This window comes from Mauremys mutica, chromosome 5 (genome assembly GCF_020497125.1).
Source record: "Mauremys mutica isolate MM-2020 ecotype Southern chromosome 5, ASM2049712v1, whole genome shotgun sequence".
Classification (NCBI taxonomy): domain Eukaryota; kingdom Metazoa; phylum Chordata; order Testudines; family Geoemydidae; genus Mauremys; species Mauremys mutica.
The window spans coordinates 76,653,403-76,670,804 of record NC_059076.1 but is presented as its reverse complement, the minus strand read 5'-3'; the positions used below and the strand labels follow the sequence as shown (position 1 = coordinate 76,670,804).

General features: G+C 37.8%; 1 protein-coding gene across 2 annotated transcripts in view; it reads left to right on the top strand.

Annotated features, from left to right (window-relative positions):
• GLRA3 (glycine receptor alpha 3) overlaps positions 1 to 14,811 on the top strand; it is a 139,279-nt gene extending 124,468 nt beyond the window's left edge. Inside the window, exons 8-9 of one of the 2 annotated variants that reach the window (XM_045017390.1) lie at positions 2,848 to 2,867; positions 12,979 to 14,811. In XM_045017390.1, coding sequence (XP_044873325.1) covers positions 2,848 to 2,867; positions 12,979 to 13,273 — 315 coding nt within the window. In that variant the 3' untranslated portion in view covers positions 13,274 to 14,811. The remainder of the gene's footprint in view (positions 1 to 2,847; positions 2,868 to 12,978) is intronic. The other variant, XM_045017389.1, reaches the window with a different exon arrangement.
• The last annotated feature ends 2,591 nt before the right edge of the window (positions 14,812 to 17,402 follow it).

Genomic DNA, 17,402 nt, shown 5'->3' with positions numbered 1-17,402 from the left:
TCTCTAAAGCCCTTTTACTCCAGAGACTTAAAGGTTTGTCAGTTTACAGCCCAGGGAGGAGATGACGCTGAGTGGCCTGAAGGTATCTACTACGATGGAAAAAGTGACGGTGGCGTGGAAGAGGTGAACCTCTCCACAACCCTGGAACGTCTGCGGCGGTAACAGATCAAGGAGCTGTGCACTAGCTTCGCGCCAATGTTCTCAGCCACTCCAGAACGGACTGAACGGGCATACCACTCCATTGACACAGGTAATGCTCACCCAATTAGAACCCCACACTACCGGGTGTCTCCTCATGCCCAAGCTGCTATAGAACGGGAGATCCAAAGCATGCTACAGATGGGTATAATCCACCCCTCTAACAGTGCATGGGCATCTCCAGTGGTTCTAGTTCCCAAACCAGATGGGGAAATATGCTTTTGCGTGGACTACCGTAAGCTAAATGCTGTAACTCGTCCCGACAACTATCCAATGCCACGCACCGATGAGCTATTGCAGAAATTGGGACGTGCCCAGTTCATCTCTACATTAGACTTAACCAAGGGGTACTGGCAAGTACCACTAGATGAACCCGCCAAAGAAAGGTCAGCCTTCATCACCCATGCAGGGGTGTATGAATTTAATGTGCTTCCTTTCGGGCTGCGAAATGCACCCGCCACCTTCCAAAGATGGTCTCCTAGCAGGATTGGGAGAATCTGCAGTTGCCTACCTCGATGATGTGGCCATTTTTTCTGATTCATGGGCAGAACACCTGGAGCACCTGGAAAAAGTCTTAGAGCGCATCAGGGAGGCAGAACTAACTGTTAAGGCTAAAAAGTGTCAAATAGGCCAAAACAGAGTGACTTACCTTGGACACTAAGTGGGTCAAGGAACGATAAATCCCCTACAGGCCAAGGTGGATGCTATCCAAAAGTGGCCTGTCCCAAAGTAAAAAAAACAGGTCCAATCCTTCTCAGGCTTGGCCGGATATTACAGGCGATTTGTACCACTCTACAACCAAATCGCTGCCCCACTAACAGACCTGACCAGAAAGACACAGCCAAATGCAGTTAAGTGGACTGATGAGTGTCAAAAGGCCTTTACCCAGCTTAAGGCAACACTCATGTCTGACCCTGTGCTAAGGGCCCCAGACTTTGACAAACCATTCCTAGTAACCACAGATGCGTCTAAACGTGGTGTAGGAGCAGTTTTAATGCAGGAAGGACCGGATCAAGAATTTCATCCTGTCGTGTTTCTCAGCAAGAAACTGTCTAAGAGGGAAAGCCACTGGTCAATCAGTGAAAAAGAATGCTACGGCATTGTGTATGCCCTGGAAAAGCACCGCTCATACGTTTGGGGACGGCATTTTAAGCTACAAACCGACCATGCTGCACTAAAGTGGCTTCATACTGCCAAGGAAACAACAAAAAACTTCTTCGATGGAGTTTAGCTCTCCAAAATTTTGATTTTGAAATTGGTGGGGGAAGGGAGGGGGGATGGTTAAATTCTCCTTGTGTTAAGATCCAAGGAGTTGGATCGGTGTTCACCAGGAACTTGGTGAAAAAGCCTCTCAAGGCTGCCCAGGGAGGGGAAGGTTTTGGGGGACAGAAAGTGATCCAGACACTGAAATTTCTGGATGGTGGCAGTGTTACCAGATCTAAGCGGGTAATTAAGCTTAGAAGTGTCCATGCAGGTCCCCACATCTGTACCCTAAAGTTCAGAGTGGGGGAGGAACCTTGACAGCATGTCAATTAGCTCAAAAGTCTTTCAATTCCTGGAGACCTGGGTTCAAATTATTATTTAGGTCACAAGCATAAAGTGATTTATCAGCTTATTCCCCTTATATTGCTAACATATTATAAATCTATTACCCAATACACCGTGCCTGGAGATTCCTGTCCTCAAGAACTAACCCTACATTGGTAAGGTTTGTAGGGAAGGATTGGTGTTTACATAAAAAAAGCTTGCAAAGGCTTGTTCCAAGCCCAGGCACTTTGTCCAGCATTTTCAGAAATTCCACTCACATAAGGCCCAGTTCCTATATTTTCCAGGGGCAACTTTAGCCTGGTTCCATGGGTTCAACTGTATCTACAGCTATCATGAAACCAAGGGAGCCAAACCTGAGTGGTGCTGCAAACCATGCATCAGGTCACACCACCACTCACTTAAATTTGTCCTGGTCAAACCCTCTGTCATGTCGGAGGGGCAGCCAGGCCAAATATGAGTGGCACTGCAACCCTGTGTGCCAGGTCACAATGCCTGGAGGGAGAGCTGGCCCAGCCCTGCAGGAGGGGAGCCACCACTGTGGGGTTGGTGCAGGGTGGAGCAGGCTTATTCTCGAGTATCTCCCACCCCTCCCTCTGCACTAGGGCAGGATTCAGATTGCAGGTGCCAGGGTGCAAAGTGCTGCTGTAGGTGGCTAATGCCCCCCTTGACTACAACTCAAATTCATGTCCAAGAAGATGCCTCCATAGAATCTGGTGGCTACTTCTGCCCAATACTGGGTTTGCTCCTGTGCCCACTGAGGCTGAGGCCCACCAAGGGCTTTCAGAATCTAGCCCTGACTGAACATGAGGAAGAAAGCGGGGGTGGGGGGAGAGAGGAGGATTGTATATTGTGCTGACTAACACAAAGTGCACTTCCCCCAGCCACAAAGGAGGAAAGGCATTTTTGTGGCAGGTTATTTTTTAAATAATGGCAGCTCTCTGAAAGCAGCTTCAAAGTTTGAAGTCTTAGCAGTGGGCCTGAGAGAGAGAACTAGGAAGAGTGCAGGTCAGGTAAAAATTAAGGCATCATGGAGTATTAATAGTTATATTGCATGATCCATTATGTGATGATTTTTTGGTCCATTTCTCTTGCTTCTCTCAGGTAGAAGCTTTTGCAATATTGTAAATGCAAAGTTTACTTTGGGTCTCAGGCATGCTAATTTCACTTAATTGATTTCAAATAAAAACAATGAGGAGTCCTTGTGGCACCTTTGAGACTAACAAATTTGGGCATAAGCTTTCATGGGCTAGAACCCACTTCAACTGGGTTCAACAGATGCATGGAGTGAAAAAATACAGTAAGCAGAATATATATATTACAGCACATGAAAAGATAGTTGCCTTACCAAGTGCGGGGGGGGTTCAGTGCGAACAAGCCAGTTCAATTAAGGTGGAAATGGCCTATTCTCAACAGTTGACAAGAAGGGGTAAATACCAATGGAGGGAAAATTACTTGTGTAATACTAACGGAGGCCAATGCACTCAAGGTGGCCCATTTCCAACAGTTGACAAGCAGGTGTGAGTATGAGCAGAGGGAAAATTAGTTTTTGTAGTGACCCATCCACTCCCAGTCTTTATTCAGGCCTAATATGATGGTGTCCAGTTTGCAAATTAATTCCAGTTCTGCAGTTTCTCAGTGGAGTCTGTTTTTGAAGTTTTTTAGTTGAAGAATTGCCGCTTTTAAGTCTGTTATTGAGTGTCCAGGGAGCTTGAAGTGTCCTTCTAGTGGTTTTTGAATGTTATGATTCCTTATGTCTGATTTGTGTCCATTTATTCTTTTGCGTAGAGACTGTCTGGTTCGGCATTGCTGGCACATGACGGCATATCTCAGATTGGTAGATGTGCAGGTGAACAAGCCCCTGATGGGGCTCATGTGGTTAGGTCCTATGATGCTGTCCCTTGAATAAATAGGCAGATAGAGTTGGCAACAGGGTTTGTTGCAGGGATTAGTTCCTGGGTTACTGTTTTTGTTGTGTAGTGTGTAGTTGCTGGTGAATATTTGCTTCAGGTTGGGAGGCTGTCTGTAAGCGAGGACTGGCCTCACTCTCACTTATCCCTCACTCTCACAGACCTTGGGAGACAGACCAGTCCTCACTTATAGACAGCCCCCCACCCTGAAGCAAATACTCACTAGCAACTACACAACAAAAACTGATACAGACTAACATGGCTACTACTCTGAAACCTGATTTCAAATAGTGTCTTTTCACCACATGATCAAAGTCAGAGTGAAAAACAGATTGGGTATTCTAAGCACAAGGGCACAGGCTGGTAGAGTAATATATTTCCTTTCTCCTCTAGAATCAAAATAACTTCATTTACATCTACCATTTTTTAAGCAAGACTTCAGCTTCCCCCAATACAACTCTTTAGCAGTTAATCCAATTCAAAGGCCTTGGGGATGGACTCACAAGGTGCTGAACATTCTTGCCTGATCCAGACAACCACTTAAACATGTGCTGAACTTAAAGTACAAGCATAGTCTCATTGATCTGTGCTTTGGTGATCTGTGCTTTGGTGGATCAGGCCAGTGCCTTACCGGTACAAGCCCTTGAATCTCCAACACCTCCGGGGCCTGGTTCTGATTTCATACTGCTCCTACCCCAGTCTACCTCCTTGAAATTACTTCTGCTACAGACTGGTATCAGTGAGCTCAAATTGGGCTCCAAGGCTGCAATATAGGACCACATTCCAGAAGATACTGACTTAAATATGTCAGTTTTGCCTGAGTAAGAGTTGCGTGCGCATATTCCAAGGCAGCATGGGGCAAAGAGTGTAGTGACAACAATATTAACAAATATTTAAGATTTTAAAATATGTAGCATTGAATGAGACAAACCTATTTCAGCAATTTACATAAAATGACAATATTCACTTTAATTGCATTCATACATAGAGCAATTACAGAGAAAAAAATCAATGCCACAGTAAAAAATTCAAGTATTTTGTCATTTTAATTTTAGTTATTTCTTTAAAATATTCCTACATTTTATCCATTACTTTCTCTAGCTAGTCTATGCCTGGATTTCCTTGTTCTACGCATTGAACTGAAAAGTGCTAATGATGGAATTTCATACATACTTTAATTGTTACACTTTAAAAGGTGGATGATTGAAAAAAGCAAACATGTTGACCATTTTTGCTAAATATTACTCTGATAGTTCTAGTTTTTTGGGTTTTTTTTAAGAATAACTTGCAGTGTGCATTTTCTCCTTTTGTTGTGTTTTTGGGTTTACATTTTTGCTTTTTAAAGAATGTGTTTAATTTCAGTGGTGTTAAAAAACAAAAACCAAAACACAACAACACTACTTATCCACTCTGCTTACTGCATTTTCCATCCCCAGAATTTGTTTGCATCTTTTCTATTGAAGTCAATTTTTTCTATAAGGGAAGGCAGGCAGCTCTATTTGAAATTGATATTGATGCTTTTTGTGGCTCGTGAGCAGAGGATGCTATTGGCTAATGCTTATGTCCACCTCCAGGGAAGTGGATTCCAAACCCACCTCCAGATTTAATTCTGGCTTGCAGGACTGGAGACAACTCTGCCAGTATCCCTTTTCTTACAGCCTTATTTAACACTTTCTTATTGGGCAACTGTAAAAAGGACTGGATACATTTACTCAAAGGACATTGCTCCTTGAAAAAACATTTGATAGATCACTAACACTGCTAACAAAAATAATTGAAGTCTTCTGGATTAAAACAGAGTTAAACAGTCTTTCGAACAAACATGATTGTTTCAGTACATTTTCTAAATATAGAATTTATGTGCAATTGTATTTAGTAAATTAACAAATACACTTTAACACTGTGTTATGCTGGTTTCCGCCTATCACTTTCCCACTCAGCTACTGTAGCCAGTGATTATAAAGTTTAGTGTACATTTTGACTCATTTGGCAAAGGTTAACAATCACGGATTCCCAGGGATTAAATTTTATTTGACTTCTTTTTTAAGATGCATCATATAAAGAAAACAACTTTCAGTGACCTTTATTTAACCAGGAAATCAACAGGAGAATGAAGAGAAATTAAATACCAGGATAGGTGTTCAAACAACCGGACTTTAAATCCCCTCTTATCATGATTTAGAGCTGCCATTCTGTTCCCTATTATACCTAGGTAGATTATAGAAGCAGGGAGTTTAGGGATGAAAAAGCCTTTTAGGCAATTCTGTCCATCTATAATCTTGGGAAACTGACAGGTTTACAGGGATGGAACTTTACCAGTTCCATAGGGTACAGAACCCCCCTCCTAACAAAATGATTTTCCGTTTGTGGAATCAGTGTTGTCTAGCCCCTACTTGTGTTTTTCTGTACAGGCAAAGCATGTGGCCCAAAGCTTTGGCTGTTTTAATTTTGAATACTGCAAATCTATAATTTACTCTAAACTGTCTGCAACATTTTTCAAGATGAAACAATTTTCACATCTAGATTTTGGCAAAAACAGAATCTGGACATTATTGTGATTTATATTGTGGTAGTTAGAACTGGTTGAAAATTCAAAATTCACTTTTAATTAAAAACATTGACAATTTTCACAAAAATATTTACCATTTATCATCAACTAGCTCTAGTGATAGCTCCCAGTCACGACTAGCCCCCTTGTGCTAGATGCATGGAAATATATGAAAATGAAGTCCTTTCTTTGAAGGCCTTACAGTCTAATTTGAGACCAATTGAAACAAGTGAGTTTGATGAACAAAAGGAGGATGGAGGTAGGGAGACAATTGTAATGGAGATAGTGATTACAGTGGTGTGATCTTAACTTTGGTTCCAAATTATTTAAAGATGATTTTGTTTTTGAAGACTCAATCCAACTCTCATGGGAAAGTACAGAAAAAGTCTACTGTTGACTTTTACTTATGTGTGTGTATTATTTATAGCCCAATCTTACTTCCATTCAAGTCATCTAAACCAACATGTCATGTATTCTAGTCACTGTTGCCTTCCTGATAGATATCATAGCAGAAGTAGGTTGCGAGGATGGATTTGAAGGAGTGGATAATGGCCTTATGAATAGATTCCTGGAGAACATTCCATGCATAAAAGAGAAGCATGAAGAAAAGTGCAGAGATGTTTGTGATAGAAACAGACAAATGACTATTCGAGTCTATCATCATTGATGCTGTGGAGAGAATGGAAATTATGAGATTTACCCTTCAACTCCATTCCTGACTGAAATTGTTTTAAAAATATTTTATAATGAACAAAAAACATTGGCCACCTTTGGACCAAGTATCACATGAATTAAAAACACAACTGAGACAATCCCTGAAACTGGAGATAAACATTAAGTTCCAAACCTGAGAACTGCTACTACAGTCCTTATGTAGTCAGTGATTGTTTTGCCTGAATCAGATGTGCAGGATCTGGCCTGCAACAAATCATTTTCAATACACTTTAATTTATTTGATCTGAACTTTAAGAATTAAAAACCACTTACTTTATAAACTTTTGTTTTTAAAGCACCTGAATGAGCAGAAAGAGACAATAGAAGAGAGAGACAGAGTTAGAAGCATCATACATAATTGGTCCATATTGAGTTTATTTTTCTTGTTATTTCAAAAGAAGCAAGCACAGAGGAATATTGTACATATACTGAAAAATACAGTTTCTATTTTTAAACTAAATTATACTTCTCAGGAATATTCAACCTTTTTTATTCTGTTTTCATAGACCTAAAGATCATGGTATCTTTAATAATGAAAATAGATGCACAGACAAGTTTAATTATACCTTTTAATGATAATCACATTTATTTTTGTTTGTTTTCCTTTGTTTTGCTTTTTCCTTTTTGGTCTTCCCTTCATTTTGATGAAAGTATTTTGGGGGAGTGCTTGATGGAAATGAAATCAATGAATCATTGCGACGTAGCAATGGCTTGAGAAGTGCAGAACATATAGACGGGACTTTGGCTCAAATCTACAGTACAAATTTAAGGGTAAACTATGTAGAAGATGTCCCATTTGTCATAATGTGATACACAATCATTAACAAAGGCCCTGTTCTTTTGTCTGAACTGATGTTTTCCCCCATGTGGACTCATTACCTGTATGTGATGATGTGAAGTGTTATTAAAAAGGTACCTGTTTTGTTAATTCTGTAGTCGATACTGACCTGTGTACATCTGGAATTAAAACAGGGAATTAAAATTTGACTTTCTGCTATTCCAAGGAAGGCTTAAAAATTATCAGAGCTAAGAGAAATAACTTGATTGGATACATATTTAAAAAAAAAAAACCTATTCAGCTTTCAACTATAAATGCTTTCTGCAAAAAAGTGTGGAGAGTAAAACATTAAAATGTTCAAAATAACTCAAAGGTTATAAATGTAGCCGTTGCATTCCTGAAGGGTTAAAATAATTAATTTACTGTATTTAAAGTTTTTACCTTGTTTTCTTTTTGTTTCTTGTTTTGTTCTGTTTTCAATTGCTTTATTTTTTGGAGGTTTCTGTAAAAACTATAGCTTTTAATTTTTAAAACAAAAAGAGAGAGCCAAAGTGAGGAGAGGCGGAGGGGGGGAAGGAGGGGTGAAGAGCAACCTAGGAACGTAGCGAGACCTGAGCAAAGAAAGATTAACTCCATCGAGGTTAGTTATCGCAATAGGCAAAGCTTCTGCTACAGTTTTAGATTCAGTAAATTCTGGGGCTGTTGGCAGAGCTGGATACAGAGGAGTTTTAGGAGCTTCATATGAGGGTGGCAAAATTTTCTGAGAGGGACTTGGGGGGGAGTGATGGGCTCTACCTTTTCTGTCTTCTCCTCATTATCATCTTTAGGAGAGCCTGGGGCTGCCTGTTTAGCTGCAAACATTGTGCCCCCGTGGAGGACAGAGCACAGATCAAGGGCCTTGCATATCATGCTAAACAGGACGGTGGAAACATCCTCAGAGTATCTGCCAGGGTTAATGGCACAGTATAGCCTTTTAGAGTTTTGCCCGAGCCAAGGGAACAGATCCATTCTATTTTTGGATTAGTCGAATTTTGGCTAGTAAAAAGGTGAAACTGCAAATGTTGGAACTGTTCAGTTTCATAATCTGCGCCGTCTGCAGCATGCCACGGGCATGGCCCAACTCCCTTGCATCCTGTTCGTGACGCCATGTGGATTGCCACGGACTCGCAGGGGCGAAAGAAAAATGCAGGCCTGTTATTTACCAGGCTGCACGTGGCAACAGACTATATTGGTAAGGGATGCAAGGAGAGTGTGGGTCACGATGCAAACTGCAGACACACACACACACTAAACTTAATCAATTTAAAAGTTTTATTGGGGATAATTACAAGGGGTAAGGGAGCAGCGTATGATTAGCTAATAGAGTTAATGAAACTTAAAACACACAATGACTAAAATATCTACTAACAATATTTATAAACAAAGATGCAGCATTTAGTAATAACTGATTCTTACAAATACAAACCAACGCATAACGACCGGCAAACGTAGAAGCTCTGTTTGAAACACGTGAGCTGAGAGAGAGGCTTCGAGGTGATCAGGCTCGGTTACGGGCATACACAGGATACACGGGTATACACAGGATACACGGGTATACACAGGATTCGTTTTTCTTTCTCCTCTCCCTGCCTGCACATGGCAGGCAGGCCATAAAGTACCCACTATGACATCATAGAAGTGTCATAGGGGACGGGGCCCAAAACCTGTTTGTGTTCGTTTCTGATTGGCACAAGCAAAGTTTACACCATGTAGGGGAGCAGGTGCCTTAAAGTCTGGCTTTGCCCCCAAAAGGTGAGGAAATGCATATTGGTTTAGAATGCGTTCAACACTGAATGACAAAAGAAGAGGCCAGGGCAATACCGGAATGGGCAAGTTCTACAGGATGCAGACAGGAACTCATCTCAACAATAAATACATCCTAAAACTATTAGTATTACTTACAGCCAAAAAATATAGCAAAGATATTTCAGCAAATGTGTGTTATTCCTCAGGAAGATTAAATTATTTAAAGCATATATCAAACAGAAAACATCTTGAGCCCAAGGTAATTTAAATGTTTTGATCATTTTATGGCTAGGTATTTTATATAGTGATACTGATATGCAAATAAACCAACCCAGCTCACTGCCTTCAAGCCTGTAAGGATTCTGGTTGTGTTTCAAAAATCTTTACCTATATTTAGGAGCACTCATTAATATTTAAAGAGCTGCTAAAATATTTATACTAATAAAAATATATGTAACTATACTTTGAACAATTTTTAATGATTAATTTGTTAAGCAGTATGCATGAAAACCTCTTGTTTATATTAAAACTTCAGCAAAGGCGTCTATAAATAAGTGTTAACTCATTTTTTCCTTTTTATCAATTACATAAAAAGATGATGCACCAGACAATCATGTAAAGGAAAAGAAAAGAAAAATTAGGTAATAATTGGAGATATACCAATCTCCTACAATTGGAAGGGACCTTGAAAGGTCATCAAGTCCAGCCCCCTGCCTTCACTAGCAGGACCAATTTTTGCCCCAGATCCCTAAGTGGCCCCCTCAAGGATTGAACTCACAACTCTGGGTTTAGCAGACCAATGCTCAAACCACTGAGCTAGCCCTCCCTCTGTGCTTCAGTGTGACATCCTAAAATGAAGACTTAAGTTTTTAAATCAACATTCAGTGCATTTTGAATGGGATATTCTATGGTCCAGATCTTTAGGTGTTGTATGTCAGTATACCTCCAACTGAGTGGCTTCACCAGCTGAGGAGCTTGTCCATTTAATTATATATAAATAAAACTAGGTTAAAAAAGAATTAAATAAGTTCATGGAGCATAGGTCCATCTATGGATATTTGCCAAGATGGTCAGGGACACAATCCAATTATATTTCAAAGAGAAGTAACAGAAAAATCCACCTATGAAAACAAATGGACCATCAGCGTTATTTGAGATGATTTTATTATTTTCAGATATCTTTGAGGGAGCATTCAGAAGATTAATCGTAGTTAGTAACATAGAACAGAGTCTTGTGTCCCATTTTAGAGCCTGATCCTGCAGACACACTCCAAGAGTAGTCTTTACTATTGCAAGAAATCAAACGCTAATTTTAGGTCAATGGAACTACTCACTGTAGTAAGCCCTACATCCAGTAGCAAGTATATGGAGGGCGAGGCCCTTAGTCAGGTTCTGGGTATTTAAAAAAAAAAAAAATCTGTTGGCCAAATTCATCTTACATGTAACTCCACTGAAGTCAAGAGTTACACAAGATGAATTTAGCACTTCATATTTCACCTATTAAAAGTATTACAACAAAGATGTTATTTCCCAGGTTTTTAGACAACAGAAATACTGGTACCAGAGTACTTAGTTTAAAACAGTTTTGTTTAATCGTGTTATAACATTTGTACCGTGCTATCATTTTATATTTCTGTTATTCATCCCCATGTTTTATTAACCTACTGCTGTTTTCTTGCTTTCATGTTAATTTTCCTTTTTTTGTTTACTAGAGTGCATTACTAATTACAATAAAGCCACTATAGAAGTGTTATTAAAACAGAGAACTGTGAATAAGTTTATAGGATTGCAACAGTATAAATTTAAAAAGCATTTTAGTGGAATGGCAACCATTCTCAGATTCCATTACTGAGATTTTAAAATCCCTGAGGTGACTGTCAGCCTAAACTTTTCAATTTAACTGAATGTTTGTGTGTTTTTTCCAGAATATGCTGATTTGTTGACACCAAAACTGAACACAGGAAAGGAAAGGTTTTGACAAACTTCTCATTTAAAAAAAATTTAACAAGCTTTAAAATTTTCAAGACAATCCATTTTGACATTTTCAAAACAAAAACTTCTTTTTTTTTGGTTCAGAAGGACTTTTGGTTTAGAAGTTTGTAGAAAAAAAAACATAAGTCTAAATCAAAATGAAATGTTTTGAAATGAAACATTTCAATTGATCTGATAGGATTCTGTCTATTTTTGGTTCATGAAAAAAATTAAGATCTCCACTTTTCATCCTAATACAGAACAAGGGCTTTTTTTGAAAGCTCAAAAATTCTCATGGAATGGAAAGGAACTGATTTTTTTTTTTCCCTAAGTCTAACTTGTAACTTTATTTTCGTCTAGTCTTTTAAGGCAACAGCTTTCCTGGACTACATCATTATTTGAGAACTAAGATGTGAATACTTTATTTTTTATTATGTTGTTGCACTTCAGAGATCTTAAAAGCATATGGTTATAGAGCACTTAAACGAGATCAGATAAGAACAAGAAATATAGAGTTTAAATTAATTCAAATATGAATTCCTCAAAAGTAATTGGATTACTCTTCAATAGGATATGTATTGAAGAAAAAAAACCACATAGTTTGAAGGTAAAGGAGACTTTGGGATATACATTCAGTCAGTTTTAGACCTGGTCTCAGTTCCTGTGTAGAATTTATATATCTATATTTGCACCTGCAGAATAAGTTACAGCAGCAAATTTGAGCCTGTGCATCTCTACTTACCCAATTACGGGTACCAGGTAGGTAGAGATGCAAAATGTGCTCACAAAATGAAAGCCACATCTTTGGACATGTACCACATCCCCATGTATGTATATAATTCTTCTTTTCCATTCAATGGATGTAGAACCAAATTCAATTCTCATTCACACATGAATAAATCCAGAATAACTGCATTGACATCAATGGATTTTTTCTGTATATACAGTGGAGAAACTGCAAAGAATATGGCCCTTAGTTTTGATCCCTGTGCCTTAGCCTTCTCTACTTATAACATTTTACTTACAATTTCCCTTCATTTTAAAAAGAATTATTTTTATTTGATGTATCTATATGAAACTATAGAAATAAAACATAAAAATTAGACTACAGTATTCAAGCAGGCAGAATTCCCAGTAATTTAATTGATGTCAACATGTTATATGTACTACGATAGCACAATGGGGCTATGTACATGACAAGTGATATGGTCCCTGTCTAAAAGAGCAACATGAGTTTTGCTTGGCTGAAGACCAGGGAATTGGGCTCTAAATGGGAAAGAACAGAGTAAATTGATAATTTGTCCAATCACAGATCATTAGAAATAATGGAAGTTAAGTTGAATAGATTATGTATTTAAAAATGCCAGTTGGTGAAATCCCTCCCTCCTTGATTTCAATGGACGTTTTGCCATTGACTTCAATGGGACCAAGATGTCATCCAGCAAATATAAAGTGGTGGGTTAAAAAAGCCACTGAAGCAAGGATGCAGAATTTTGTTTTCAATAGATTAGAAATTTATGTAACTGAAGAACTTCCTTACTTTTCTTGCAACAGGACGATGAGGTAAGGGAGAGTCGATTCAGTTTTACAGCCTATGGAATGGGACCATGTCTACAAGCAAAAGACGGAGTGACTCCAAAGGGGCCAAATAATCCCATCCAAGCTGCACCAAAAAGCCTCGATGAAATGAGGAAGGTATTCATTGACCGAGCCAAGAAAATTGATACCATTTCCAGAGCTTGCTTCCCATTAGCCTTTCTGATTTTCAACATTTTTTATTGGGTTATCTATAAAATCATTAGGCATGAGGACATTCACCAATAACAAGATTAAGGCTTGTAGTACAAACTGTTGGGGCTGGCATGTTCAGCAAGAGGTTTTCCATTACAAATGAGCATACAGATGCTTACTGGGATAGTTAAAAGGCACAAAGAAAAAGATCCCATTTGACTTGCTATGCAGAGTCACTATTGGACAGATGAAGAATGACACCCTGTGAAGGTATATCTGCTATTACTAAGTTTCTACTTCATACTAACTAAACAATCAACTTTTTCATAGTAAAAATCACAACACTATACTACAGCTTTACTGCCAACGTGTTTATACATACTTTTACATTGTGGTACAATTGTACAGTATTCTTTAAAGTTCCTTACAATTTTTTAATTCAACTGTATTTTTAAAAAAAAAATTACAAAATGGGTCTAATGTATTAGATGACTCCCAGAGTAACAGATTAAAGGAGGGTCAGAAATTTGAATATAAAGTTTACAAAATGAGTAATGAATTACTGATTTGAGTTTTAGAGCTCAAGCACATTGGGTTTTATCATGAGCACAGGACACATTACGTTCTTTTAAAAAAAAAAAAGAAAAAAACAAATTTACTCATACAAAGCACTTCATAAATTGATTATGGTTCCCCTGGAGCTTAAAAAACATGGCAATGTAATGCGCAAAGTAGCACCAAATATCTATTGCCCAGTCTGAAGCGACCCACTAGTCAAACTTTCTGGTACTGTGCATATCACAATGGGAACAAGGTACTGTTTTTAAAGGATTGTTGCCCTTAAGTACTTTTAATTACTCACAATCACCCTTGGGTAAATTGAAAGAGAAAATAAAAAAAAAATCAAAACAATAAAAAGATGTTTCTCTCATCAGGTAAATGTTCAGAAACCACAGTATTTGTGGAGACAAGCCAGACAATTAAAAATGACATCAAAATAAGTTTGTGAAAAGTGACATTAAAAACAAAACAAAAGGGATAAGTCACTTAGCCTATACCTATGATAAAAGTAACTTATGAACTTTTTTGAAGCTGACTATGGCAACATTTCTGCACAGATACTTCCATTATCATCAGTGAAAGTTTGATATACAAGTACCTAAAGATAACCAGGTCAGTCTTTTCTTAATTTGAATGATTTGTTCAATGAGAAGATTCTGACATGACTTCTTAGACACTGGCAGAAAATAGTCTGTATCTTAGAAAACACTAAACAGTTCTTCTAAAAATATATCAGGACAATCTTATTTTTACTGCACTTCATGGTAAAAGATAGGAGAAGAAATTGAAACTGTTGGAGCAAATTTTCCCTACTTAGAATTAGATAGATTACATTAATTGCTTCTTTCAAATTATTACATAATAGATCTTATATCGTTTAAAAAATAATAAACTTCCAGTAAATAATGTTGCCACTTCTCTAATGAAAAGCAAAAAAAAAAAAAAGTTCTAAAATGTGGAAACTGATAGACAGCCACAGGCAAGAGCATACCTGATGCTTTGAACTTGTAATGGAATCCAATAGCTAAGACAAATTATTGAAAAGTTTCTTTGTTTTGAGCACATTTAAAATTTTCAGTTTGCTACAGCTCAAAGTGTATACACAAAAGCAAAACAACTGGAGGCAAACATCTGCTGCATTACTAGTCATAGCAACATATCCTTGCATTGAAGATTAGAACACAACATTGGTTTTGTTTGAGGATTAGCTAGGGGGATTTTTAAAAGACTGGCAATCTGGTTGTGCTAAATTGTCTCAAAACAATTGCATAACCCTTTTTAATTTTGAATATGGTCCTATTTAGGTTTTCTCCCTCCCTCCCCCGGTAATGCATAAAATAGATTTAGAGCAATTGTTTTGGGATATGTGATATAATTTTCACAAATATATTTATATATCCTGTCCAGAAAAACTGAACTCATTAATTCTCATGTGTGTGTGTGTGTGTGTGTGTGTGTGTATTATATACACAAGAGTGAGAACCTGGCCAAGTGGCTTTTGTCTCCTGCAAACTATTAAATACTATAATCTCTGGAAAGATTTGTTGGTGCATTTCTGTGCCCATTGTATTCAGTGGTAAAGTGTCCCATTTATTTCAAGAGTAGGATTGGGCCCATTATCATGAGGCATTCATAAAATGTTATACACTTCTCCATGCTTGTCTTTTGTTCTTTTCTCTTTCCTATTTAAAACAATGATCTTCCCCTCCAACACCAATAAAGGAAATCTGGATGAATCAGTATATAAAGTGTACTGGGCCAGACCCTGAGCTGGAATAAATACTGTCCCTAGAACTACTCCAGTTTACACCAGCTGAGGACCCAGACTTTCCAAAGAAGTCCAATAGGCTGAATATTATGCATCCACAAGTTGGTTTTGAAGACATTTGAACAGAGCTGAATAACACAATTACAAAGTTAAACATTCAATAGTGGGAGAATACTAAGATTTAGAAAAGAGGTTATCAGATGAAAAAAAAAAGACAAAAAGTCGTGAGAGCAAGATAGAAAATGGAATAGGCACTAAAAGTGGCAAAATTGTGTGGCGGGACAGAGAAAAGTAGAGAAGAGCCAGATAAGATCAATAATTATCCATGAACACCCTCCTCCCCCCTTGAGTGACAGGGGAAAAGAAGGGGAGAGGAATCAGTGTAGCATACTATTTCTGCAACTACTGTATGGTAATCAAATTAGCAACTACAGTATATACATTTTAAACCCATAAACCTTCCGTATGATTGCTTTTCAGACATCCCTAATGGATTAAAATGATGTGTATTTAATATGTGACAACAGGCAGTGTATTACATTGGTACTAATGGGAGCCATGTATTGAAGGGAGTATATACTCCTGTAGGGGATTGCAACGTATTTCTAAATGTATATATTTATAGTTCTGTATGTTATTTAAGAAATAGGAGAAATTGGTTATTGGATTATTTCTGGAATGTCTTTGCTTTAGTAACAGTACTAAGAACAGAAATGGTTGAGACAGAAGGGACAAGCTACAGTGATTTATTTTGTAACTACTAAACAATCATCCAACAAGTTGTGATTTTTTTTTTCCTTGGAGTGAAGTCTTGACCCACTGAAGTCAATGGGGTCAAGTTTTCTCCCCCAGAAGACAACTTCACATTTTTTATGAGATCTTTATGGTAACAATTGTCTATGTAACAAAGGCCTTTTCAATCAGCTAAGAAACATTTATAGCTAAGAAACATTTATTTCAGCAAAAGGCACTGTAGCCAGTCAGCAATTTGCAGCTTAAATTTTATTCAAAGTATTCATATTCCATTGAATATTAAAAAAATAATCATAAGATGACAGAATTGTCAAGTAAGATTTTAAGTTGGCTCATGTTACAAAATACCAGCTACCCATTAGTGCCTATGGAAAAAAAGAGTCCAAAATACCAGCAGGCATGCCAACCAACCACACAAATCCAGGAATGATCTCTCACAGCCAGGGGCTTATCTCCTAGGAAGATCTTAAAACAGATTATTTTTATACCATATAATGCCAGGCTGGACTATATAGAGGGGGTGACAAAACAGCACAGCACACCTATCCTACACTCATGTTAGGCAAACCAACCTTGGAAGAAACTGTAAATGTTAAGGAAGAGATTGGGATATTTATGCCACAGGTGTGTGTAGGGAGCAGTACAAAGTCAGAGGAAGAGAAGTGAGGAGGTTCCTGCTGAGTTCTAACAAACTGTTTCCTATGCACAAAAATGTTCATGATTTCAAAATTATGTTCTGATTTGGGATAGGAAAAAGTTGAATATTGAAAAGCGTTCAAGAACCAAAAATCCCCCCAGTAAAATAAATTTAAAAAAAAAATCAGTTCAGGTCAGCTGAAATATTTTGATGATTTCAAGATGTTTTGACCATTTACAAACTATAATTAGCTGAATGAAAAAAAGGTCATTTCAAATGGTAACACTGGAATTTTTCCTTTCTAAAAGTTTAAATGTTTCATTTTGATACATTTCAAGAAAAAAATTCTGATTTTTTTCAAGTTGAGAAACTGACCCTTTCCCATGAAAAGTTTAGGCTTTGATGAATCAGCACTTTCAGGCCAAAAAAAAGTTTCAATTTTTCAATTCCTCAACCAGCCCTACTTGTTATGCCTCAGGCAAAGCTTCTCCTTGCCCCAGAGA